The sequence below is a fragment of the Mesocricetus auratus genome, unplaced genomic scaffold (genome assembly GCF_017639785.1).
Source record: "Mesocricetus auratus isolate SY011 unplaced genomic scaffold, BCM_Maur_2.0 Super-Scaffold_100676, whole genome shotgun sequence".
In the NCBI taxonomy this organism is placed as follows: Eukaryota; Metazoa; Chordata; class Mammalia; order Rodentia; family Cricetidae; genus Mesocricetus; species Mesocricetus auratus.
In genome coordinates this window covers 148267450-148294638 of record NW_024429266.1, presented here as the reverse complement: position 1 = coordinate 148294638, position 27189 = coordinate 148267450, and the positions used below count along the sequence as shown (strand labels likewise).

General features: G+C 46.7%; 1 protein-coding gene across 2 annotated transcripts in view; it reads left to right on the top strand.

Moving 5' to 3' along the window:
• Anxa4 (annexin A4) overlaps positions 1-27189 on the top strand; it is a 50423-nt gene that overhangs the window by 8020 nt on the left and 15214 nt on the right. Inside the window, exons 1-6 of one of the 2 annotated variants that reach the window (XM_040737207.1) lie at positions 6475-6499; positions 14043-14089; positions 18754-18841; positions 21903-21997; positions 24656-24769; positions 25997-26087. In XM_040737207.1, the coding sequence (XP_040593141.1) occupies positions 14087-14089; positions 18754-18841; positions 21903-21997; positions 24656-24769; positions 25997-26087 (391 nt within the window). In that variant the 5' untranslated portion in view covers positions 6475-6499; positions 14043-14086. Of the gene's footprint in view, positions 1-6474; positions 6500-14042; positions 14090-18753; positions 18842-21902; positions 21998-24655; positions 24770-25996; positions 26088-27189 lie in introns of those variants that run through there. The other variant, XM_040737206.1, reaches the window with a different exon arrangement.

Sequence of the window (27189 nt, the reverse complement as noted above, 5' to 3'; positions counted from 1 at the left end):
CAAACTCATCCACTCCAGTGAGGGCAACCAACCTGCTCCAAAGGCAGATTCAGTTCAGCACCTCTTAGTACCCTGCACTTAAGGGCTCAATAAGGGTTTAAATGGGTAGGCCAACTGGCATAGGCAGCAAAGTGGAAAGGGGTGTGTTCTGTCACATACTGAGGGTGTCCAAGTGTTCCAAGTGGTTTTTTGAAGTATATTGTTTCCAAGGACAAGCTCTCCCGGTGTTCTGAGTGTGTTATTGTCTTCCCTCCCTCCCACCCTCCCTCTTCCTCTCTTCTTCTCTTCTGTCTAACAGTGAGCCACAGAATGAAGGCACTGGGAAAATACACAAATCTTTGTTTTTGTTTTTCAAGGCAGGGTTTCTCTATGGCTTTGGAGACTGCCCTGGAACTAGCTCTTGTACACCAGGCTGGCTCAAACTCACGGAGATCCGCCTGCCTCTGCCTCCTGAGTACTGGTATTAAAGGCGTGCGCCACCACTGCCTGGCTGAAGCTAGGGATTTACCACAGTTGTTGAGTGTGGGCTAAGGGTTAGCAAAGGCCTGGATTCAATCCTCAGCATTGCATCAAAAACAAAATAAAAAACAATACTGGGTTATTTTACAACCAAAGTATGAACATATATAATCAATATAAAATTGTTAATGACTGCTTTTCAGTTTATGCTGATATTTTACGGTGATGACACATTTGAATTTCAATGTTTACTTGCCACCAGAAAAATTTACTGTATATTTGGATTTCATAGTATTTACAGTTTTATTATCAATTCGCATTCTCAGAATATTTTAAACATACTTAAGATTTTTGTAGTAGCTAAATTAAGTGTCAAAAAGTTATTTCATGAGCTGGGCATGTAGCTCTGTTGAGAGAGCCTGGTACTCACAGAGTCCTGGGCTTGATCTCTGGCACCACATAAAGTGTCTGTAGTTAGGCACGCCTGTGACATTAGCCCTGGGGAGTCAGATGTGGAGGACCAGAGGTTTAGGGTCATCCTTGGCTATATAGTGAGTTGGGTGCCAGCCTGGATTGCATAAGACTGTCCCAATTTTTAAAAAATTTCCATTAAGCATTTAAAACCTCGTTTTAAAAAGTGCTTGTCTTCTCCAGAAGAATTTGATTTGAACCAAAGGCCTATGACTTTGAGAACTGCAGGTGTCCTGTATCAACTCCATCACTTTCTCTTTATAGTGACAATACTGAAGCTTCTGTCGTCTGTCACTTCTACATGGGAACAAGCTTCCATTTAAAACTCTTAAATATCAGCCAGGCATTGTAGTGCATGCCTTTAATATGAGCACTTGGGAGCACAGGTGGATTTCTGTGGGTTTGAGGCCAGGCTGGTTACATAGTGAGCTCCAGACCAGCAGAACTACACGAAGATACCCTGTCTCAAAAAAAATAAATAAATAAAAGAAAACAAAAATATATATACATATATATCCACATTTGCCTTTTTTAGCTAGAAAATAATTTAAGATAACTAGAAAATTCAAATTGCAAATAAGTACCTTGTGCTGTCTGTCTGTGAACCATATTCAAATGAACAACATTAAATATTGCTTACTACCTGGGAATAATATTCAAATTGAACAAAGCTGCTGGTACCAATTAGTAGTTACATGTAATACTAGACAGGACATGTTCTGCCTGGCAGGTGCTTTGTGCATGTGGCCAAGGTAAATTTCAGTCCTGCAAGAGCAGGAAGTAAATGCATTGTAAAATGTAAATTTAATGCAGAGGAAATTCAATCAAATTGATTCAGACTTTAAACAGTTACTATGTAGTTGTAGCTGCAACATCAGTTGCTCAGTAGCCACACGTGGTTCATGGCTACCAGTAGCCCAGTGCAAGATGAAGAGACTGGGTCAGCAAAGTGCCCAGTGCCATCCTGTGTGCTGACACCCGCTCTCCAGCAGGGGAGGGCTGTTTGCAAGAAGCCTGCTCTAATACTCAGTTTCTACCAGCTGAAACACTTACTGACAAGCAAAATAGTCCAAGCGATCCTCAAACTTATAGTCCTTGCTGCCGCAGTCTCCTGAATGCTGGGAATGGTTTGATGGGCATGCCTCACCACAGTCACTATGCAGTTTTCTCTATGTTCCTCTCTCTGTCTCTGTCTCTGTCTCTGTCTCTGTCTCTGACTCTCTCTCTCTCTCTCTCTCTCTCTCTCTCTCTCTCTCTCTCTCTCTCTCTCTCTCTCTCTCTCTCTCTCTCTCTCTCTCTCTCTCTCGTGTGTGTGTGTGTGTGTGTGATATATATTTATATATATGAAATCCCAAGTCTGTCCTGACTTCATGGCTTCCATCCCAACACCTCCTGTTGGGTTTGGGATCTAGTAGGGCCAGTCAGTCACCGGTGTCACCCCTCCTCTCTCGCATTTTCCACATCTGTCCTCTGTAAACTACTTTCAGTCCCTCTCAGCTCGACACAGCTGCCTCAGGTCAGTCCTGCTCCTTCCGGTTTTGTCAGGAAGTCTTTTTCTTAGTCCTGCCTTGAAGAGATTCAAATACGAAACAGGGGGAGGCTTCGCCATAAATAGCAAAGTTCCCTCCGTGACTCAGAAAGCCACAGTGGAAGGCTGGCCACTTCTGTTCCGTGCCTTTCTGCCAGACTCAGCTTGAATTCCGGAAAGATTTAGGAGCAGAACCCCACCCTGGCCCACAGGGGGTGTGGCTGACGGAGGTGCTGCCCACACAGCTGGCTGGATCTGAGGTCCTTGGCAGAGCTGAGACCTCAGAAGGTGTTTGCTCTCTGCTCGCTTTCCGCCTCAGTCTGTGGAAGAAAACACGCTGCTTCCCCCTGTTCATCTTCCCTCCTGGGCGAATGGCGGTGGCCAGGTGGCCGCCTCTACAGCCTGAAGGATAGGGCCACAGAACACCTATGTCGCACTTTGCGGCAAATGGAGCCGAGCAGAGCATCTGGAAGCCCGGTCACAGTCACGTGCTAGCTTACTGCGTCCTGGAAGGGCTGCACTGTGTGTATGAGTGTGTGGGGCCAGAGATGGAAGTCGGGTGTCTTTTCTTTGCTCCCCACCTTGTTTTTATTAACAGTGTGTCTCACTGAGCCTGGATCTCACTGATTTATCTAGGCTGACTAGCCAGGGAGCCCCAGGGATCCTCCTGCCTCCACCGACCCCTGCCCCCAAGCTGGGATTACAGGTTCACTGTCATGCCCTTTCCTTTTTATTATTATTATTATTAAACATTGGTGCTTGGGGATCTGACCATAGGTTTTCGTGCTTGGACAACAAATACTTTGCCCACTGAACCATCTTTCCAGTCAACCCTCCTGTACTTTTAAAGATACTTTTTTTTTTTTTTGGACTCATGTAGCCCCAGGATGGCATTGCCGTGCATCTAAGGATGACCTTGAGCTTCTGATCCTCCTACCCCTATCTCTGTAGCACTGGAATTATAGGCATGTGCCACCATGCCTGGCTTCAAAAAGCAACTTTTAAAATTGTATGTGGGTAAGTGATGATTGTATATATCTGGGTTACAAAGTGATGCTGTGGCTTATGGGTAGATAGCAAATAATTAAACCAAGCCACTTGGCATATCATCACTATTACTTCTCTTTGTGTGAGAATGTTTAAGATTCATTCTCAGTGAATTTGAAGTATGTGGAGTTATTTGTCACGTTCACCATAATGTATAGTGACTCCAATATAGAAAAATCCTGCCCTGTCTTCACGGAGGTACTGGAGCCTTTTGGGGCCATCATTGCTCCATTCCCAGACTCCTGGCTCTAGTAACTACCATTATCCTCCCTCAAACTGTCCACCCTCCTGCTGCCACTTCCTGAATGCTGGGATGACCATAGGTGCAAGCCGGCAGGCCCTGTGCACTCCCTGTGTTTTGAGTCCGTATGTACTGTCTGTCTTTTTGTGCTTGGCTTATGTCACTAAGCACAATGCTCTCTTCTTTGATTTGTCATCAAAGTGACCACATTATCTTCAAAGGTAAAAAGCAGCCCGGTAGGTATTTACTACATTCTTTGTCCATTCACCTGAGGATAGACACTTAGGTTAATTTTGTAATCGGCTGTAGCGAGTGGTGCAGACTTCTGTTCAACATCCTCATTTTCAGTCTTTTGGATTAATACTCAGAAATGAGGCTAGATCATGATATAATTCTGCTTTGTTGTTTCGGTTTTCTGAGACAGGGTTTTTCTGTGTAGCTCTGGCTTTCCTGGAACTTGCTCTGTAGACCAGGCTGGTCTTGAATTTACATTCTGTTTGGGGTTTTTTTGGGGGGTACGTGCCATGCTGCACGTCAATTCTCTCCCTCACCATGTGGGTCCTGAGGCTGGAGCTCAGGTCATGAGGCTTGGCAGCAAGTGCCTTTACCAACACACTGGTCTTAACAGTCCCAGTTAGCATTTTAAGGACCTCCATGCCACTTCCCATGACTGCTGAGCCGACTGATGTCTGTACCCCCGTTACACAGGATTCCCTTTTCTTCAAACCTCCTGTACCCCACTCTCTCACTTGGATTCAAACTATTCTATTATCCTGTGTTACCAGGATTTTGTAAAGAAAGATAGAATGATTTTGATCTCTTGGGGAAAGATCATGCTAGAGTCAGGTATCTGAGTTGGGCATGGAGATACACGCCTTTAGTCTTAGTGCAGGTGGAGCTCTGTGAGTTTGAGGCTAGCCTGGTCTACATAGTGAGTTTTCAGACAGCCAGACTGTGTAGAGACCCTGTTTAAATAGAAGGGTATGACACATAAAACGTGGGATCTGAATGAAGATCCTATCACTCCCATGCAAGTGACCTGGGACCCCATGCTTGATTTGTCTACAGTGTACATGATAACACCCACTTCTCTAGATCAGAGGGACAAATAATATAGACTTGATAAAATATGTTATTTAATGCAACTCCCTCTTGTTCCAGAGAACAGGGTGTGGACTGTGAGCCCAGCTTTCCTGATGCCTCAAGCCTCTCAGCAGTAAGGAAGCTGCTGTCACCTGTAGGCCTGAGGGCAGAAGCTGGTCGGTGACACTGGGGACGCTTGGAGAGTCCTCACCAAGAAGTGTAGTGAGATAACTTTCAATGGCCTTCAGGATTTTTGCTTTAATGATAAATTATCCTTGATCAGACGAGGCATGAGTGTGCACAGGGTAGACACACATTCCACTAATGTTGACAGAGTGACTAGGTGTGCAGGACCCCACAGTGAGACTCTGGTCTGTCTCGGAAAGTCTACTTCATGCTTCTCTTGACACTGGCTGGAGAGGGAGTGGCTTTCTCTGCAAGTTAAAAGGTAGAACCGTTCCTTGTTTGTTTGTTTTTTGAGACAGTTTCTCTGTGTAGCCCTGGCTGTCCTGAAACTCCCTCTATAGATCAGGCTGGCATTGAACTGTACCAGGTTTTTTTCTTTTGGGACACCAATCTGCTCCTAAATCATGACACAGAAACTTTTTATTAATTATGAATACTTTGCCTATCTTAGGCTCATTTCTGGTAGCTCTTTTAACGTAACCTTCGTTGATTTTGCCTCGGGGATTTTTACCTTTCTTCCTTTTGTGCATCTTATTTTTACTGTTTCTCACGTCTGACTGGCAGCTGCCTGGCTTCTAGTCCCAGGTGTGTCCTTCTCCTTCTCCCCTCTCTTCTTCTCCCTCATTCTTCAAGAACCCAGATTTCTTCTATTTATTCCCTCTGCCTGCCAGCCCCACCTACCGCTCTCCTGCCTAGCTATTGGCCGTTCAGCTTTTTATTAAACCAAGCAGGTGCCTTAGGCAGGCCAGGTGAAACAGCAATGCATCTTTACATAATCAAATACACATCCTTACATCGTTAAACAAATGCAGCATTAAAAAAAAAGTAACACACCTTACATGGTTAAAGTAATATTCCACAGCATAAACAAATGTAACACATTTTTACATAGTTAAATTTTCCACAACATCAACTCAGGGAGATCTGCCTCCAGAGTACTGGGACCACACCCACCTAGGACAATTTTTTAAGATCTCACAACCACCACCAACAAAACGATGCAGCCAATCTGAGTTTTAAAGGTCTCCAGTCCTTATGTATTACTGAGAGCTGTTGAGAAAGGGGCGGGGAGGAAGAAAGAAAGACTAGGAAGCACTGTGATGATTCCAGGCCTAAGAATCCACGTCACTAGCTACATTTATAAAGTTTGTTACAATAACCCCTGCTGTGTCCTATTTGAAACTTATGCCTAGCAAAACAGAGGCAAGACATTTAATAAGGTAAAGATTGAGCTAAACATGCAGGGCCCAACCAGTTTCCCTGACAACCACTATGCCATGTTGGCTCTTTTTATTTTAGTAAAATGTTAATTTTTTTCTTTTGCTTCTTAATACAACACAGAACTTAGCCCAGTCAGCTTTTACTATTGTGGCATTCCAATCAATCTGAAATATTTCAAACAGGACAGAAGAAGCTGGGCTCAATTGCTCATGCCTGAAACCCTAGAACTTAGAAGGCTGAAGCAGAACTGTGGAGAGTTTCAGGTCAGTCTGGATTACATAATGAATTCTGTGCTAGCCTAAGGTACAAAATGAGACATCCCCTCCTGCTCCTTAGAAACAAATAAAAAACACCAAGGGAACTAACAACTCAAGCCAAACAGCAGGATGAAGGGAGGGCTTTATCCTAGAATGGTCACAGGCTTACTGTTGACCTAAGATGGTTACACAGCATAGCTAATCCTCAGTTTTTGTCTTAGAAAATGAAGATGATGATGAAGATTCCCCAGGCAGATGGGAATGTAGAAGCCCATGTGATCAATGTTCCCAACTCCTCCCTCTGCGGTTTAGACAATGGAGACGTTAGAACAGAGTCCAAACTTTGATAAAAGTGTGAGAAGAATAGAGAAGGCGTAGGGAGGTTTAAATCATACATAAAATAATTGCTTCTCAATCTGTTAGCTAAGGGTAGTATAAACTGTATGTGATTTGTGTGCTGGAGATTGTGGATTGATACTCTTGTTGTGTCCCATGCTGCTTCAAGTGAGTGTCCAAGTTTTAGACACAGCATTGTATGCAGAGACCTGACGTGTCTTACTCAATTGCTCTCCACTGTATTTATTGAAGAACTCTCTCTGTCTCTCTGTCTCTGTCTCTCTGTCTCTGTCTCTGTCTCTCTCTCTCTCCTTCTCCCACCCCCCTCCAGAGAGCTAGGATTATAGACAGACTGCCCTGCCTACAAGACTTCTGTGTGGGTTCAGGGGGTCTAAAGTCCAGTCTTCAGGTTTGCATGGCAAACTTTTGTCCACTGAGCCCTCTCCCCATGCCAATCTTCCTGCTTGTTAGAGTTTCAGACTGCTCGAGTGGCATTAGAGCAGGAGACTCCATTTGAATCTGTGGGTACCCAATGCTGGAACTCAGCCAGGAACAATGACCTCCTGTAGATTTTATTTAATGAAGGTTTGTTTCTAAATTCACATTCACATAACTTATATATATTCTGTCTTTGAGTAAAGGGTTGGAAATACCTGTGTCCCTGTCTCAAACCCATCACTCCAATGACACTTGTCTCATGAAGGATGTACCCTCTGAGAAAAAGAGTAGATGGTCACTGTTGTCCTTCCACGTCGCTGGCAGTTTTGAAAACCTTCCTAGTTGGGTGGTGCCTGCTTACACTCTTCACTAACCCAAAAACCAGAAGTTAAATCTGTCCTTGTGGGCTGTAAAATGAAACTGTGTTCCAGTGAAGTGAGTGGGTGAGTCACTTGCATGTGACTTGCCCAGAGAAGCAAGAATGTGCCAGAGTTAGAACATGGAGCAGACAGTCCATTCCTGAAGAAGGCTTGAGTCGTCTGTCCTGGCGTGTGGGTCACCTTTCCTTGAGACAGGAAGACTCTATCATAGAGACTCTCTGCAGACTGTGAGAGGAGCTTGTGTGTTGATCGGCCATTCTCTTCAGATTTGCTGACGTCTTCCAGCTGGCCTGCTCACATGGGCTGTTCTTGCTGGCATGATGACTTTGCATATCTGCATTTTGATGTTTGCTGATTTTACTGTCTTATGCTTGGAGTGGGGGTGGGAGGGGCACATCTATTTTGCCTGTTTTCAGGGAGGAGGGAACCTCAGGCTATGGGCTTTCGTTTTGTTTGGATGCTTTTGGGGTCACTTGACTGCCTCAGAAATGTGTTTGTATTTTTCCAGAGCAAACGCTGAGGCCTGGCTGCTCATTTCTTTTACTGTCTTTGTGAGAGTAAAGTTTTTGAAACCCCAACATAATTCTGAGCCACTGAAAACATGGTTCCATAGTTGATCTTAGGGAATTCTGGGCAAGCCCTCAGAAAGAAAGGTCCAAGATATCCAGGAAGCTGAGAGAGCAGTCTATGCCACCCACAGGGAATCAGTGGGCATTGTAGTGAAGCTTTGGGAGGCCGCCCCTCTGGGATGCAAAGACGGCATTATCGTGTGCCACTAGGAAGACCTGATAATTCCGGCTCAGAACTTGAGAGCAGCCCGTCATGGAGTGGAAAGCAGCTGGAGCAAGAGGCAGCGGGTCACTCAGAGTCCGCAGTCAGGAAGCAGAGAGAGACGGACGCTGACGCTCAGCTCACTGTCTCCTTTGTGTTCAACCCAGGACCCCAGGCTGTGGGATGTGCTGCCCACAATTAGGATGCATCCTCCCCTCTCATTTAATCCGGTCTGGAACCCCCTCACAGACATGTCCAGAGGTTTGTCCCCTAGGGGATTCTAGGTCCTGTTGAACTGACAGTTGAAGTTAGCACCACACTTTACTCTCTGCTGTTTTTCTTCCCCCCTTGCCAAGAGTCTGCGCCAAGAGCCTTGCTAGGAGCCCGACACGGTTTGGAAGCAGGTTGGTACACTAGTTCACATTATCCACAGCCCTGAAAGAATCAAAGGCAGTAATTTCCACACTCTGTTATCTACGCATACACACACACACACACACACACACACACACACACACACACACACACACACACGGCACTGGTAAAGAAACACCACAGTTGTCTTAAGTAGATGGACCTGACGAGCATGCTGTCCACAGCTCCACATAAACTGTCTGCCCAAGACTCTGTCCTTGTTTTCCATCTTACTAAACTATTCCTGGCTCCTTGAGCGGTGACCCTCAAGATTCCCAGAGGGCATGGCTCTGGCACTTCCCATTCATTATGGAGTAGGAAGCTGTGGAAAAGCTCCTAGTCCAGCCCCGCCCCTTTGGGAGCTGCCCTCCTTCCCTGCCCTCTCACTTGCCATCTGCTCCTAACTTAAGTGATAGCAACAGCATGTGGGTTGAGCTCCCGGTGAATCTCCCTTTGGGAGGAATGCACATCCGGATACCTGGGGGGGGGGTGGCACAGGACAGGGGCAGGAGGCTCTGCTCGTGACATTTGGTGTTGCCTTCATTCATGTGTGTTTCATTCACCTTGTTTATCTTTCAATTACATATTTATCTGTTTTGCCCATATGATATGTGTGTGTTTGGGCACACGTGTGCCCCAGAGTGAATGTGGAGGTCAGAAGCTGCCTTATGGAGTGTGTTCTTTCCTTCCGGGGTGTGTCCCAGGTATCAAACTCAGGCCATCAGACTTGGCAGCATGCACCCTCACCCACTGAGCCATTTGCTATCACTCATTCATTTTATTTAAAAATAACCATTTAGCGATGCACTTCCCAGGTTGGGAATGTAGCTCAGTTGACAGAAAACTTGGCTAGAGGGTGCATAGCTCTGGGTTTAATACCCAGTGCTCATAAACAAACCATGGAGGTGTACACCTGTAACCCCAGCATGTCCAAGAAGGAAGTAGGAGGATCAGGAGTTCAAAGCCATCCCAAACTACATATGGGCAGCCTAGGCTAGAGATCCTGTGTTTTAAAAAAGAGACATGCACTGGTGGTGCACACCTTTAATCCCAGCACTTGGGAGGCAGAGGCAGGCAGATCTCTGTAAGTTTGAGACCAGCCTGGTCTACAAAAGTGAATTCCAGGATAGCCTCCAAAGCCACAGAGAAACCCTGTCTAAAAAAACCGAGAGAGAGAGAGAGAGAGAGAGAGAGAGAGAGGGGGGGAGGGGAGGGGAGGGGAGGGGAGGGGGAAGGGAGGGGGAAGGGGAGGGAGGAAGGGAGGGGGAGGGAGAGGGAGAGGTATGCCCTACTCCATGAAATTTACCAACCCTGAATGAGGTATGACTAAGTCAAACTTTCGTTTTTAGCCTAATTTTTATCACTGCTGAATCCCGCCAAGCAGGGGCTGCACTTGGTGATAGACATATGTGGAGGGTGACTATCTGGATTATCATGAAGCTGGGCCTGAGTGGCTTGCATAGCCAGCCTAGCCATTGCTTTGTCTGCTGTCTTCTACTGACATTTACATGGAGAGAGGGACTGCCCACCTTTCTCAGAGTAACCAGGCCTCACGGTGGCTTCGCTGCCATCCACCAGACTGGTATTCCCTCAGGAAAATCTGCTAGTCTGACCATGAATATCTGCTTGATAGTTCCACAGCTATGGGTTTCTGATCAACACAAATGTGCACCTCTCCTCTGAATCATTCAAAACCAAAGGCATTGCCCCAAGACCGTTGTCCTTAGTGTCCATTTCAGTGAGGGTTCAGGAAGCTGAGGGTGCCCACCAATGAGATGAAACTGCTCTCCCTGGTCAGCAGGTTCTTGGCCCTGCCCTCCTCCCACATGTGAAGTCTGCAGAGCAGAGTTTTCATCACACTTCATCCCAACCCAGCATAACTTCCCCCAGGGGTAGCTCTGAAGTTCACAGCCAAGCTGCTTCCAAGTCTAATTCTTTAATTCAGTTTCCCATAGTGTGTGTGTCTGTGTCTGTGTCTGTCTCTTTCTCTTTCTCTCACACTCTGTGTGCGTGTGTGTGTGTGTGTGTGTGTGTGTGTGTGTGTATTTGTGTTCATGTGGAGGCCAGAAGACAAACTCTTGTGTTGTTCGTTTGATACTGATCTTGTAAACTAGGCTAGCTAACCAGTGAGCACAGGTATCTGCCTATCTCTGCCACCCTAGTGCTGGGATCACAAGTGAGCACCTCTTCATGCATAGGCTCTGGGGACTAAGCTCAGCCTTTGTGCTTACAAGACAACCTTCCCAGGCTTGCAAAAGTCTCTTGATTTTGTTTTTCGTTTGTTCGTTTTTGGGTTGTTTTTTTTTTTTTTTTTTTTTTTGATACAGGATCTCAGGTAACCCAGACTGGCCTGACTCTTAACATCTGGTATCATATAGCACAGAAAGGTGTGATATGGCCAACAATCCAATAGCAAGAAGTTTAACACATAAAAAACTAACACATTTATTTAATCAAAGTTTTATATGAGACTGAAAACTTCATAAAGGAAGACCCTGAACACCCAAGGAAAATTCTGAGTCGTTTTTGTTTGTTTTGTTTTTTTAAAGACAGTGCCCCACTGTGTAGCCCTGGCTGTCCTGAAACTCACTGTGTAGACCAGTTGGTCTCAAGCTCATTGAGATCTGCCTGCCTCTGCCTCCTGAGTGCTAGGATTTAAAGGTGTGTGCCACCACACTAGGCCTGGGGAAACTTCTGACTTTATGTTTAGGTTCTATGGAGAATGAATGGGTGTGTAGAAATACTACTGAACAGAAGGCTTGATCCAATGGTGGTAACCTGACCAGGGTGGGGGTGGGGGTTGGGGCGGGGGTGGCAGCAACACCTCTGTGGGATTCTTCTTGGACTGTGCATTCCTCTCCTGGGTGTTATGCAAGAGCCACTTGCAATGAGAGTCAAATAGTGTCAAACAAGTCAGATAAGAGAATTTCCCTATGGCCAGCTCCTATACAGAAATATAGGGAAAGGTTAACTCAACATTCTAGGCCCTGTGTCTTACTCAAGGGGGAGGGGGAAGGGCTCTAGAAACCTGGGAAAGTCAAAGGGCAGAGATCAGAGGGCAGGAGAAGGCCCGAAAGACCTGGGTTCTGAGAATGTTTCGAGGCCTTCCATTCTCCATAGTTAAGGGATTCTGCCTGCCAGTTGAGTGCCAGCCACCGGATGTGGGGATAATAGGTTCCCACACAAAGCCATTCTTCAGTTGGCTGCAAGAGGGTACCCTACACCTTAATGCTGTTCTAATATTGTTAAGGGCTGAAGGCTGCACTGCCCATTTCAGGTGCCACTCTCAAGCCCAGGAAGTGCTTCTGACCCACAGACAATAAACCAGGGGATCCCATAGTTCCCTTGTGTTTGATTGCTGAAGTGGCTTGCAGAACTCAGGCAAAGAGTTTGCTGAATGAATCACCGGCGCTTTAGAAAAGATGTATCTCAGAAGCAGGCCCAGAAGGCAGGTGCAGCGGAGGGACAGGGAGTTCCCATGTTCCCTCCCTTTTATGGGTGTCTTTTTAGAATCCATAGAAGCACTGGCCACACACAATAGCTCATTTCTGCCTCAGGGTCTTTGCACAACTCTTCCTCCACCTGGAAGAGGCCTCCTAGAACTTGGTGAGGCTGCCTGTACCCGTGAGTAGAGCCTTATTCAGCTGAGCTGAGGCTTTAGCTCAGTGGGCAGGATGCCTGCCCAGCATGCACTGAACCCTGGGTTCAATCCTCAGCACCAGTTGAACAGGGGTATGGGTAGGTCTGTAATCCTAGCACTCAGGAAGTGGAGCCAGGAGGGTAAAATCAAAGTCATTTTTTACTATATAGATGGAGTTCAAGGGCAACCTGAACTCTTCCTTCAGCTTAGATGGCATTTCCTCAGAGGTGCTTCTGGGCTGCATTATCAGGCCTGCTCTTTCCTGGTATCCTGACCATAATAACCTCCATGTTAAATACAAAATAGCAGTGAACCTGCCTCTGCAGATCTTAATGGACTCTGTTTATGATCCTGGACCCAGGCCAGAGCCTAGGTCAAAATGGTCAGAACACCATTTCTGCAGCACCAGATTTTAATTAAAACCAGAAGAAAGGAAAGGGAGTAATGTGAAGAAAAGGGAAGTGAGGATAAGAGACAGCCTGATTGGCTACAGTTCTCATCTGTCTTATCAGAAGCTGGGTAGAGCAGCTGCCTGCTGCAAGAATAGGTTCCTTGCGGGGGCTCTGGCCCAGAGGTTCCTGCATACTACGTGAGCATTCTACCAATTGAGATACATTTCCAGCCATGTTGTTTTGAGGCAGAGTCTCACTATGTCAACCAGGCTAGCCTTGACCTCACAATTCTCCTGCCTCAGCCTCCTAAATTCTGTGATCACAAGCATGTTCCACCCAGCTGATTCTACAGTTTTCCCCAAGCTCCCAGATGTCCTAATCATTGGTTCCAGGATGACTCTTTGGGTGTTGAGGTGCCACATCCATATGATGGGAACTGGAGGTGGTAGGCCTGTTTCTCACAAGGGAACCCCTCAGAAGAATGGGAGCACATAAGGGATATTTTTGCACACAAGCTGTCCTGATGAAGGAGGGGGCACTGGAAACTGAGACCAAATGTGAATATGTGATGTGTCAGTGAGGGAAAGTCCTTCTAGTCCTGAGGTGGTCCACTAAGAATAGCCTCCGGGAAACAGAGACCAGTGCTGGGTGGGCTATCAAGACACAGGGACATTTACACATATGTATGCAGACATACATGCAGACTCAGCATGTACACAGATGCAGGGACACACATGATGCAGGTACATACACACACATTCATACACATGCAGGCACATGTGCACACATCCTGGGCAGTCCTGAGTGCTGTAGTTTCCTGGTTCGGATAGCTTATCCTTTCTCAACCCTCTTCTGACCTGCAGTAGTGTACAATTCAGAATCTCTGTCTGTCCTGAGGATCAGTTACAGCACTTCCCCTCAGCAGAACAGCAGCACAGGTGTAGTGCACACCTCCAAACACAAAAGCAGTTAGGAAGCTGCTGTTGGCATAATAAACTCAACTGCTCAAATCTCTTTAATTATTAGCCTGCTCCCGGAGTTCAGGCTCCTCCACAGGTGACCTTTTGATGAATTCATGTATCATTTCCTCTTGGCTCAGCTTCATGCAAACACTGTGCCTTAACTAACCATTAATGCCACATCCCTGGTCACAGTAATTTCTGCTTTTTTTTTCTCAGGAGCTTCTGCTGGAGTGACTGAATTCTCAACTTGACCTACAGCCATGGTAAGTGCCTTACTGAACCTGGTGCCTGCCACAGGCAGGTACAGGATGTGTACTTAGGGACCAGTGGCTTAAACAAGGCTTTGTTTGTTCAGTAGTGGGCAGGGAAGATATAAGGCAGGCAGACAGGCAGTTTCTCTTTCTGTCTCTCGTCTCTCTGTCTCTCTCTGTGTGTGTCTGGCTGTCTCTCTGTCTCTTTCTCTGTAGGGTCCCTCTACATAGATCTGGCTGTCCTGGAACTCATAAAGATTTTCCTGCCTCTGCCTCTCAGGTGCTAGGATTAAAAAGGCGTGCACCACCTAACCTGGCTCTTTCTTTTTCTTTTAAATATCATTTAGATTTATTCCAAAGTGGTAACTTGACCCTGAAAATTCAGTTCTCAGACTCCCTCACATGTTTGATGTCCAGAGAATATAGAAACAAGTGATGTTTTTCTCTCTGCAATACAACTGTTTTAGAACAACTATCCCAATTCAGAGGAAAGCCATTGTCTACTCCCAGCAGGGGGTCACTGGGGACAATTCTGTCATCTTAGGCTGACCAAGAGGGATGTTTCCTTTGTATTTTGTGGAGGTTAGAAGACAATTTTGTGGAGTTAGTTCTCTCTTGTCTTTACATGGGTCCCTGGGATCCAACTCTGGTCGTCATGGGGTAGATGATAATAGCCCTATACTTGCTGAGCATCTTGAGCCCGGCCTGGAGAGATGCTTCTTAGTCCCCGCTTGCCATCCGTCCCCTGCTCACAGCTGCTATCAGATTTCTTGGGACTTGGTGATCTGGTCTTCGGCACAGGCCTGAGCTTGGGTCCCTTTGGGAGTTCGGTGAAGTTAGCATGGAGGTAGAGGCTGGGCCTTTGCGCTACCTCAAGCTGGTCATCTGCTCTCGACATGCAGAGAGGTTTCTGAGTTGGCAGATGACTGAGTCAGAATGTGGACCTCTCCCACTTAGCACTGTTTTTCTCCAGTGTGCCTGGTGGATGTGCCTGCTGTCCTCTGGAGCTCAGCCGTATTCATCGTCTTATCTTCCGACCCTTCTCATCTCACATCTTCCTATTCCTGTAATCACCATAATGTTTCCTCCATTGTAGCATGGCCCCTGTTTCTAGTGTTCATGTGTCATTTTTCCTATGTGATTGTCTTAGATAAGGTCACTATTGCTGTGGTGAAACACCATGACCAAGACAACTTGGTGAGGAAAGGGTTAATTTCCCTCGCAGTTCCACATATAACAGTTCATTATCGAAATCAGTGAAGGCCCTACTCAAGTAGGGCAGGAACCTGGAGGCAGGAGCTCTGCAGAGGTCACGGAGGGGGCTGCTTACTGGCTTGCTCCTCATGGCTCACCATGTTTTCTTACAGAACCCAGAACCACCAGCCCAGGGATGGCACCACTCATAATGGGCTGGGCCCTCCCCCAACGATCACTAATTAAGAAAATGCCTTAAAGTCAGATCTCATGAAGGCGTTTTCTCAGTGAGGTTCCCTCCTTTCTGATGACTCTAACTTATGTCAAGTTGATGAAAATATCAGGACAGTGATGTTTCCTTTACTACCACAAGCTCTCCTGGTGTAGATGGACACCACCCCTCCCTATCTTCCCTGAAAAGATAATTGTGCTTTGTGACCTGGCATCTAATCAATACAGACACTCATAAAACTTACAAGGGAAAAAAGCTCCTGACCTTTCCCCTAGAATAAGAAAGAGTTGCTCATGATGTTAATAGGTAAATGGAACCATCCTGGCCAACTTCTCTATCGATTCTTCTTGTTAGACATTAATTTTCATCTTATAACAGTGTCATCAGCAATGCAGTTTAAACTTGCACTCGGTGTTTGAGAACCACCCAAAACTTTCAATACCAGAATTCCAAAGAACATCAGGAAACATTAACTCAGGAAGCTGAGGGTGTGACCTACCCTTCCATGGCTGCTGTAGCAAGTGCCACAATCCAGGTGACATTAAAAAAAAAAAAAGATAGCAGAAATGTTTTGTTTCATAGGTCTGGAGGCCCAGATTCTAAACCCTAGGTGTCCACCTGGCCCATTATCTCTGAACCTCAGAGTGTGGAGACTCCTCCTAATTTAGCACGTCCTCTGTCCCCCACCATGGGGTTTTCTGCATCTCCAGGGTGACACCTCTCATTGTCATGCTTGATGGCCGGTCAGTCTCTGCTGGCCTGGATGTATCCGGGCTGAGAGACCCAGACTGGTCCCAGCGCTGCTGCCCTCATGCTTCACTTCTCCTGAGGGTATTTTAACAAACCCCATCCATGTGCATTTTAGGCTAACCTCTAGACTTGCCCTGTATGCTCCTGGGAGCTTAGCATGACGCCTGATAGTAAACCTTTTGAGAGGAGAACTTCTAAAACCCCACACCCATCATGTCAGATACGGCCATCCTCCCTCAGTGTCCCCTCTAGATAAATGACACCACTCTCACAGTACTGTCCAAAATCTGAAGGCCATCTCTGATTTTTTTTTCTGTCTCCACCTCCACATTAATCCATCAGCAGGTTCTGTTGTCTTTGCTTGAAAATGAGTGTGCCGTCTGACAGCGTGAGTCCGTCTCCTTTATTCTGCCCTGCCCAGCATCACACCTCACCTCACTCTCTGGTCTCTAACTCCACAGCAGTATATTCTGGGCTAGTGTCAAACTCTGTGTTATCAAGGACGGCCTTGAATTCCTGGTCCTCCTGATTCCTAGAACCATAAAACCGGGCATGTTGTCTCATACCTGGTATCCCAGCACTTAGGAGCCGGAGGCAGAAAGGTTGGAGGTTCAGAAAGGTTGGAGGTTCAAAGTCATCCTCATTTCAAGGCCAGGCATCCTGGCCTAGAGACTGTCTCAAAAAAGAAAAAGGGAGAAAAAAAAAGAAAGGAAAGTATGTATATGTTATATAATTGTGTGTGTGTGTGTGTGTGTGTACATCTTGGGGTGGGGCAATAGCTCAGTTGAGAACCTGAGTTCAATCCCCAGAACCCATGTAAGAAGCAGGTGTAGCAATGTGCACTGGTAACTCAAGTAGAGGCAAAGACAGGCAGACCCTGGGGCTCGCTGGCTAGTCAGCCCAGCCAATCAGTGATCTCATTGAGACCCTGCCCTGTCACAGTGAAGAGCTCTTGTAACTCTAGTAGGATCCCGAGTTGGGTTCCTAACACCCACATCTGGCGGTCCACAACCACTTCTAACTCCAGCTCCAGAGGACCTGATGCTGTCTGTGGGAATTCGTGGACACCCAGGCACAGTACACATAAATTTTTAAATTAAAACACAAGATGGAGTAGTTGAAGTAACACCTGATGTCAATTTCTGGCCTCCTCATGCACACATACATTTAAAAATAGCTGTCTTTACCAGGAGGAAATTGCAGTTGTTTGCTGGACCTCAACCACCTCTGCTGCCCCCTCTCCCTGGTTCATCCGTCTTAGATGTTCTTCATTCAATGCTTTAAATCTTAAAGATGAGCTTTTGATATTTCCCCCTCCCTTAAAATCAGTGTGTTAACAGGGATACCAGAGGCGGGGCCGGAGCTGCCGAGAGAGGGATTGTCTTCAGTGACCCCCACGCCTGCTGGTGGCTAACCAGCTTCCTTTCCTTCCCATCCCTTTGGTTAATTACTAACTCACACTCAATTTTCTGTCCTGTTTATCTGCACTTCCTCCCACCTGCGTTGTTTTGAAGCTGATTGCAGATATCCTATCTTCTACCTCTGAGTCAGCTGTACAAAGGTAAACCTCTTAAAATGTAATCTGCAGCCACAGCGCCATTGTCAGACAGGAGAATCTCACAACTGACTCCCTAAGTCATAAAATGTCAATTGTCCAGCTGTCTCCTAACTGTCGTCTTTCCTTATTCGGCTCCTCCATCCAAATGAGGTTCGACTCTATGACTTTATTTTTTTTTTTTTGGTTCTGTTTGGTTGGTTGGTTTTTGGTTTGGGTTTGGGTTTTGAGACAGGGTCTCGTTAGCCTAGGCTGGCCTTGGACTAGGTATGTGGTTGAAGCTAGCCGTGTACTCTTGATTCTCCTACTTGGGTCTCCCAAATGCTGGGATGACAGGCATTCAGACTATTCCAGCTGCTGCTGGTTGATGTGTCTTTTAACCTCTTGACCTGTCACTCCTTCCACCTCTCTCTCCCTTGCAAGTTTATCAACTGGAGAAGCTATAGGATTGGTTTGGCAATTCCTTGTGAATTATATTTATAGCTAATGCCTTTGCTCTACAGACTTGAACTGATTGAATTCATGCTTTCCTCCCCTTTTTGGGAAATTACATCACAGGAGGTAGTGTGTTTTCTTCCACCAGCTTCTGGCTCCTTCAAAGCTTGTGACAGCCCCAGGGCCTTTGGGATAGCGTTTACTTTGGGATAGCACCTTCCCTTCATTGCTGGTGTGGCCAAGTGCCTCATATGAGCCATCTCTCAGCCTAAATGCCAGGCCTTCCTGCAGTCCACCAGGACTCTGCTTACTTTGGGACACCTCTCCTACCATGCTGTTTACGGGATGTGTATTTGTTGATGTGTTCACTGTCTGTCTTCCTCGGAGAAGGTGGCAGCTCTACCAGGGAGAAAGCCTTCATGGTTGCTGCTGTCGCCCTGGCACCTGAAGTAGAGCCTGGGACCTTGAATGAAAGGTCACTGTCAGTCATGCCATTTTCTGTGCTTTCAGGCAACCAAAGGAGGAACTGTGAAAGCTGCTTCAGGATTCAATGCAATTGACGATGCCCAGGCCCTGAGGAAGGCCATGAAAGGACTTGGTAAGTATCTGAGTGTGAACTGTCCTGAGTGTGGGATGTCCCAGTCATGAGGAGGGCACCATGGGCACTGATATTTATGACTAGGTCCTCTTTTAGGAAAATACATTGGGGATATAGCCAGGGATGTAGCTCAGTTGGTAGAATGCTTGCCTAGCAGGCCCAAGGAAGGCCCTTGGGTTTAGTCCCTGTACTACAAAACAATAGCAAACAAACAAAAATGATGGAAACATTGTCTACTCAAGGCAATTTGGATGCAGTGTATTACTGGTTCTGTTACTATAACAAAATACCCAAGATAATTACCTTTAAAAGGGGATCACAAGTCCATGGTTGGAGATATCAAGTCCATGATTGACTGGTTCATTGCTTTGGAGCCTATGATTAGACAGCACATCAAGAAGAAAGTTAATTCATAGTACAGTTAGAAGAGAGAGAGAGAGAGAGAGAGAGAGAGAGAGAGAGAGAGAGAGAGAGAGAGAGAGAGAGAGAGAGAGAGAGAGAGAGAGAGAGAGAGAGAGAGAGAGAGAGAGAGAGAGAGAGAGAGAGAGAGAGAGAGAGAGAGAGAGAGAGAACAGAGTGCACTGCACTACCAGCTGCCCTGGACACAGTTCTGCCTCAAGGCTCTTCTAGTTGGACATGTGGAAAGAGACACGTCCTCAGTCCCTAAGAATCTCTGAGATTTGAGTAAGGACACTTGGTTCTCAGTCTTTCCACCACAGATTCATTCCCTTAGACTGTCTAACAACAGCGACCAGAGTGGCAGGTGTTGGTCAGTCTCCATTGTATTAGCCTAAAGGCAGGGGCTTCACAGGGCCTATTGGCTTTTAACCCCAAGGGCCTGCTCATGAAAGGCAGGGTGTGGAGGAGAAGGGCTAGCGGGAGGTGAGCTGACTTTCCCAGGCTGTCAGAACCGGTGAGAGGCAGGAGGCTGGGAAGCCACAGGTAGGCAACCTCTGGCCATCAGATTTCACCACAGGGCAGGTCTAAGCATTGTGACCCTGCCACCCATCTCTGAAAGAATGTTGCCTTGCACTTATACACCCTTCTCATTTTCCTTTCGTTGTAAATAAAGCAGAAAATAGGTAGACCCCACCATCATTTTCAGTCTGCTTTTAATTCTGTATATTGTAAAGACAGCATAGTCCAGAGTGTGCAGCAAAGTGTTCAGAACTCCCAAAGCAAGAATCAGGAGACATTTGGCACAGCCAGGCCTTTTCCATGGCCTGCTGGTGTGGACTGATGAGGTGAGCTATTGAAGGAGGCAAGTCCATAAAGCCTATTCCTGGTGGTCAGGGACCCGTGGGCACTTGCTAGCACAGCCGAGAGTGTACAGTAGGGCTGGAGTGGCTCATCAGTGAAAAGCGTGTACTGTTCTTTCAAGGAATCCAAGTTCCGGTCTCATCACCACATCAGACAGCTCCAGGGGTGGAAGACTTTTGCCTCTGCACACACCACACACATACAACATGCACATGTGCGCACACATGCACAAAACTTAATAAAATAAAATTTAAAACATCAGATGGGCCAGGCAGTGGTAGCACCACCCTGTCTCAAAAAACAAAACAAAAAGCATGGAATGGGCATGGGAGCTAGGATTGTGTCTCAGCCGGTAGAGTGCCCTAACCTGCACAAAGTCCTGGGTTTGATCCCCAGTAAAGGTGGAGGGTAGGGAGTTCGAGGTCGTAGTAGTTTGAAGCCAGGTTTGGATGCATGAATCTGTTTTTTTTAAAAATGTGGTTCAAGGAGAGATCACCTTTCATGTGGGGCCATCAGGCAAACATTGGAGGTGTGGAATTTGAGATGCCCTTGGAAGGTGGGTGGAATTTTAATAAATAATGAAGAGAGAATGTGTTTCTGGAAGTGAAGTTGAGTTTAGAGAAGCCACAGTGAAAAGTTGCAAGGCAGGAGCCAGCCAGCCAGCGAGAGCTTCCTGAGATGGCCAGTCCTAAAGGGCGTCCTCCGGCTACCGCTGAGAAAGTCACCAATTGAATCATAGCCCTGAAAGGGTGGCCCGGAGGCACTGGCCAGGAAACCACAGGCATCAGAATTAGGATGCTAACTGGGGAGGCTCCAGGAGACCCGGAGATGGACAGACTGGTGATGAAGCGTTCAAGAGAGCCGCCAAGAGTGCAAGCGGGAAAAGCAGAGCAACCCAAAAGCAGATTTGGAGCTGGGCGTGGTATCCACCTGGAATCACCACCCTGGGGAGGCAGAGGCAGGATTGAGAGTCAAAAATCAGCCTGGGCTACTTAGGAAAGCCCCAAACAAGCAAGCTTATTAATCTGGCTGCCTGCTCTCCTTGTCCATCCATATATACCCCAAAGACCGGGAGACTGCGGGTACCCAAGATGGCAGCCCCGTGTGACCCCAGCTGACCACAGGGAGCCTTGTGAGTTTCTGAGCAGGCAAGGGATGAGCTTTGTTTTTCTTGTGGAAAAGATGAACTGAGCTAGAATGAGAATTTAGTGAGAAGGTTTTTACAGGCCTATGGGAAAGTCTTGAATTCTTGTGGTAATGTGTGGGTCAAAGCAGAGTGTGGGTTCAGCAAAGGTTGTGGGGCCACACTTTGCATGGCTTGGGAGAAAATTTGAATCTGGAGGAAGGTGGGGCACTGTTTTTTCAAAATCTCAAAGCTAATTTTAGGATTCAAAGCAGGAAGGGCTCCTCCTCCCAGCTTCAGAAGAGCTCTGAAGTTTGGATCTGAGAGTCCTGTGGTCCTCCCTCCAGCCTCTCCTTCCTGAATATTTAATCTTGTGATTCCCCACACATTTAAAACTTTCTCCATGAAGTACTTTAGTAGAGCAGTTTCTATGCCCCCCCCAGCTGTTTCTTCCAACAAATAAACAGAAAATTCTTCAAACACACTAATATTGAGCCGTGAGCAAGATGAACTCCTCCTGCCTGGGACCCCCACCAGACTGCTGGGTGATAGGGTGACTCAGGTTCTGTTTTCTTAGCAAGCATTCAGCCTTGGTGAGGTAACTCCAGTGGCCACAGGGGAGACCATTTTCTCATGCCAGCAAATCATGACCCCCTGCTGTCTCCATCTTGTCCCCAGGTACTGATGAAGATGCCATCATCGGAGTCCTGGCCTACCGCAACACTGCCCAACGTCAGGAAATCAGGACTGCCTACAAGAGCAACATTGGCAGGGTAGGCCCAGTTTCCCCTGATCTTAGGGGGACCAGCATGGAAGCAGAATCCCCGCCCCCCCAACTCCCATCCCCCACCCCTGTCCCAAACTAGACTCCTGAAGTGACCCAGTGCTTTAGGACTATCTGTTAAGTTAGGGGTTTCCAGAGTCTAGGAAGACTGGGAGAAGAGAGGAGAGGTAACAGGTATAGGGGAGCAGCTTGACGAGAGGGTAACTCCTGAGGCTCTGTAGCGTGGGAAGGTGATTGTGGGTAACAGTTAATCAAATACCTCACAACAGTGGTAGAGAGGATTTGAAATATCCCTAACAAAGAAATAACACCTGAAGCCACAGGTACGCCAGTCGCTTTACTTGATTATCACATTGTGTACAAGGATTGAAATATCACATGGAGCCCCATTAGTATTGCAACAGCTGTGTGTCAATGAAAAATAATGATATAAAATGGTGGCTCAGTGGGTAAGGGCACTGGCCCCAGAGCTCGATGACCTGAGTTCAATACTTAAGACCCTCCTGGTGGTAGGAGAGAACCAACTCCACAGAATTGGCCACTGACCTCCACATGTGAGGTCTCTCACACACTCACACACACACACACACACACACACACATATATAAAGAAACATGTGAAAAAATTTAAAGGATATTTTTGCAAAACTCAAAGCAAAAACAAGGTTTCCCCCATTTTAGGGAGCTGTTGACGCACAGCCTCATGGCCAGGCTGAGTCACTCCCCACCCAAGACCTCACAGGACTGTGGGTTGTGTGCTCAACCAGAAGTGCTGTAGAGCCAGGCACCTGCAGAGCCGTTTGGACCTAGTTCACGATCCCTGACTGAAATACTTAGAAGTCCATCCAGTTTGCCTTCTCTGTGCTTTCCTGGAATTTAGCACCGTGACTCCTCTGTATAAATGCACGTTTACACAGTCATCCCTTTGATGAACTTCAATTGAGAGATCGTCACACTCCAGAGTGGGGCTTTCTGTGTAAATTCACTGTTCTGTATAAACTCCCTATTCACAAAGCATGCTTTAGATTTTGCCGGACTCCCACACCCCTGAAGACTCCTTCACTAGAATTGTTCGGCCCAGTCTTTCCACATCAAAGCATTCCCAGCTCTTGCACTTATTGAGAGCCTCAGCCTGAGGAAACAGCCAATGAGCCTCTCTGTACATCAGTGCCCAGTGACTTCACACCCAGGGCGCCTATCTGTCTTGGGAGATGTCACAGCCAGGAAGACTGAGGCTGCTTCTCACAGATGGCTCCTCGCCGCTGGGCAAGGGTGGGGAGGGATGGGCAGGGCAGAGCTGATTAGCTGCTTTCCAGAGCATCTGCAGGTGAGCTCCAGGCACTCCTGTAGGGAATGGGACAGAGTGTCACCAACTATCTCCAGAGCGCCATAAACTGTTCTGCATCAAGTGAGGTGTGAACTGTACATCTAACTGGTGATGCAATCTGCATTGGGCTTAACCTCAGAACTCAGCTAACCTATGGTAGTCCGAGGTGACCAATATTAATGGATGGTCTGACTTCATTCCTTCACTCATCCATTCATTCCATATTTGTGGGTTTATCATAAAAATCTGCATGATATATATATAGTATAATGTATAATGTATATTGTATATATTATAATCCCAATGAATGGGAGGGGACAGGGGGTCTGTGGGTCAACCAGCCTAACCTACTTAGTCAATGAGCTCCAGGTTCAGTGAGAGACCATGTCTCCCAAAAAGAAGATAGAGGGAAATTGAGGAAGACACCAGACATTGACAACTGGCCTTTTCACACACACTCATGCTTATGTATGCACACCCATACATACACAAACACACACATACATGTACCTACACACAAACATGTACACACACACAGGTACCTACATACAACATGTACACACACGTTGTGTGTATGTATAGACAAAAACAAAAATGTGGGGCCAGTGACATGGCTTAGTGAGTAAAAGTGCTTGCTGCCAAGCTAAACAGGCTGAGTTCAATCCCACAGGGTAGAGAGAACCTTCTCCGTTGGTTGTCCTCTGACCTCCACCTGTGCAATGCAGCACAGCTCTGCACACAAATAAATGGATGTAATTACAAATTAAAAAGAGAAAAACAGCTGGGTGGTGGTGGCGCATGTCTTTAATTCCAGCACTTGGAAGACAGAGGCTGTGAGTTAGAAACCAGCCTGGTCTACAAGATCGAGTTCCAGTACAGCTAGGACTACACAGAGAAACCCTGTCTCAAAAAAAAATAAGAGAGGGAGAGAGGTTGTTTCAAAAGTAAAGTTTAATGAGAACAACAAAACAAAAACAAAGTTTAATGAGAAAGCTGGCATTGTTTTACAAATCGCACTGAAGTTTGATTTAATGGGAAATGGCCACTCGCTCCTTATTTGCTGTACTGTGTGGTTTTGGTTGAAGTCAAATAAAATCTTGTCTTAGATAGCTGGAAAATTGGGCAGTGTTTTAACAGCCTTCTAGTGTGACTGTGGATACGCAGAAATGTCAAATGGCCTAAGAAAACACCACTGCCTGCTTTCAGGAAGGTGACAGCACAGACAGAGTCTTGGCGCCCAAGACATCCTTGCGCCGTAATTAGAGAGGGGCTGGCATGAGAGACAACAGCAGCTAAAAGTAGGCACCTTCTTCTCATTCAGGACCTGATTGATGACTTGAAGTCAGAGCTGAGCAGCAACTTTGAGCAGGTGATTGTGGGGATGATGATGCCTACCGTGCTGTACGACGTGCAGGAGCTGCGCAGGGCTATGAAGGTCAGTGGTCCTCTGCATTGGCATCCTCGGTGCACATGCTGGTGTGCTATCCTTCAGAAATGTAGCCAGCGGAGCCGGAGAGGTGGCTCAGTGCCTAAGAGTGCTTACAGCACTGGCAGGACTGTAGCTAGCTTCCCAGCACACACTGGGCAGCTCACAACCACCTGTGACTCCAGCTCTGGGGACCTGACATCCTCTTCTGGCCTCCTTGGACATGGGACTTACAGGCTCAGACCCACACACACATAAAGTAAAACCTAAAAAACGAGACAAGAGCCGGGCGGTGGTGGCGCTCGCCTTTAATCCCAGCACTCGGGAGGCAAAGGCAAGTGGATCTTTGTGAGTTCGAGGCCAGCCTGGTCTACAAAGTGAGTTCCAGGACAGCCTCCAAACCCTGTCTCGAAAAACCGAGAGAGAGAGAGAGAGAGAGAGAGAGAGAGAGAGAGAGAGAGAGAGAGAGAGAGAGAGAGGGAGGGAGGGAGGGAGGGAGGGAGGGAGGGAGGGAGGGAGGGAGAGACAAGAAACTATGGCCAAGCCCTTTTGCGATGGGGAAGAAGAAAGGAGGAGAGACAGGTTTTTCCCTCTTGACACCCTGAAATATACATGGCAGATGTCATTAAAAAATTGTTCACCCCCCCAAAAAATTTGCTGAGTCATTTCCTCCTTCCTGGGCCTGATGAAGAGGGTGCCAGTAGAATCCAGGCAGTCTTATGCTTCCTCTATAGCTGAGCTGATTGGCAGCCTTGAATCTGAGATGCCAGTATGGTTTCTTATCAATAAATACACCTTGTAGAAGGTTCTGGGCTAGGCTCTGGGGAAATGGAGGTAACAAAGTTTTGCCAGAACATCTGACCTTCTGACCCTCAAAGAAAGAGAGCAGAGGTCAAGGAAAGAGCAGGACCACAGACAGCAGAAACTGCGCCTGACTTGCTATGACAAGCGACAGGTGACAACCAGGCTGTACAAGCGTGTGCTATTATGAATAATGATTATGGGGAACACACTGGGCTTGGGCAGACCAGTTAAAAGTTAGTAGGCCCTGCTCCTGGACCCTAGTGGGCTGGCATTACACCCTGCAGCTTCATAGCTACATTCCTCGGAGTGTGGAGCTCAGTTTTTAAGTTGTAAACTTAATTGTATTATTTTGTTTGTTTAACTCTGCATAAAAATTGCACATTAACTTGACACACTGATTCACACAATCCTCATCTCTGGCCTCACATTTAGGGAGCTGGCACAGATGAGGGCTGCCTGATAGAGATCCTGGCTTCTCGTACCCCCGAGGAGATCCGTCGCATCAACCAGACGTACCAGCAGCGTGAGTAGCATCCTCCAGTGTAAATGAAGTTCTTAATTGGTCTAGGTAATAAAAAGCCAAGTCAGATATAGAGGGAAATGCTGAGAGATCAGAGAGAAGGAGCAAGCCACAGCACACCTTACCTCCTTAGCATCTCAGCAGACAAGAGAGTGGTTTCTTCTTTCTCCCTGCTTATATCCTGTTTCTGCCCAGCTACCTCACTTCCTGTCTGTCTATACAGACCTCCAGACCTCTATGGTTATCTAGTGGCAAGCTCCATTCTCTAACCCTTAGACAGGCTTTGTTTGTACAAGCAAGATATCACCACACTCCAGGCCCTGACACAGGTTGCCTATGACTTGAAAACAAGACTGGTGACTTATATGTCATCTATCAGATTATGGTGGAGTTTTCTCTCCTTTATTTTACTTTTTATCCCTCAGTTTTCTGCCATATATATGTATCACCCACCAGGGTTCTAGGGATGGGCCCTGGAGTCTAGAGCTATACCCCAGCACAAGAGTTCCCTGTGTTTTCATAGTTAAAACGTATCACTTCTGTAGAGAAAACAGTCATGCAGTAAGGACTGTTGCTCAGGGTTCAGGGGCTGAGTCTAAACTGTGAGAGTCTGGAGTTAGCCCCTGACCCTGAAGGTTTTGGATTTAGCCCCCTAACCCTAATTTCAGCCCTGTAGGGGTTCTCTGTTATCACCACAGCCAGAAGAGTAAGGGGAGGCAAGAAGGCAATTTGGCTCAACACGACTAAGTAGGCAGTGTTGGTTCAAACTTTGACCCTGAGTCATTTATTTTAGGAATATTTAAGCACAGCACAATTTGATGAAAAATTTCCTGGTGATAATTAACCCAACCCTGTGTGTACAATAAAATTTAAGATATGACTACATTGAAACTCTTTGGAAAGTATCTGTGATGCCTTCCATAAAGATGGGTTCTATAGATTGATTACATGTGACACCTCCCATAAAGATAAGTTCTATAGATTGGCAGGCTCCCAATAAGGGTCTGGGAAGGATTGAGTATACTCTTTTCCACACAGACAGTGCAAAGTTCACCAGGCTATTAACCATGTCTGCTCCCAGATTTCTGGGTTGATAACAGGTTGA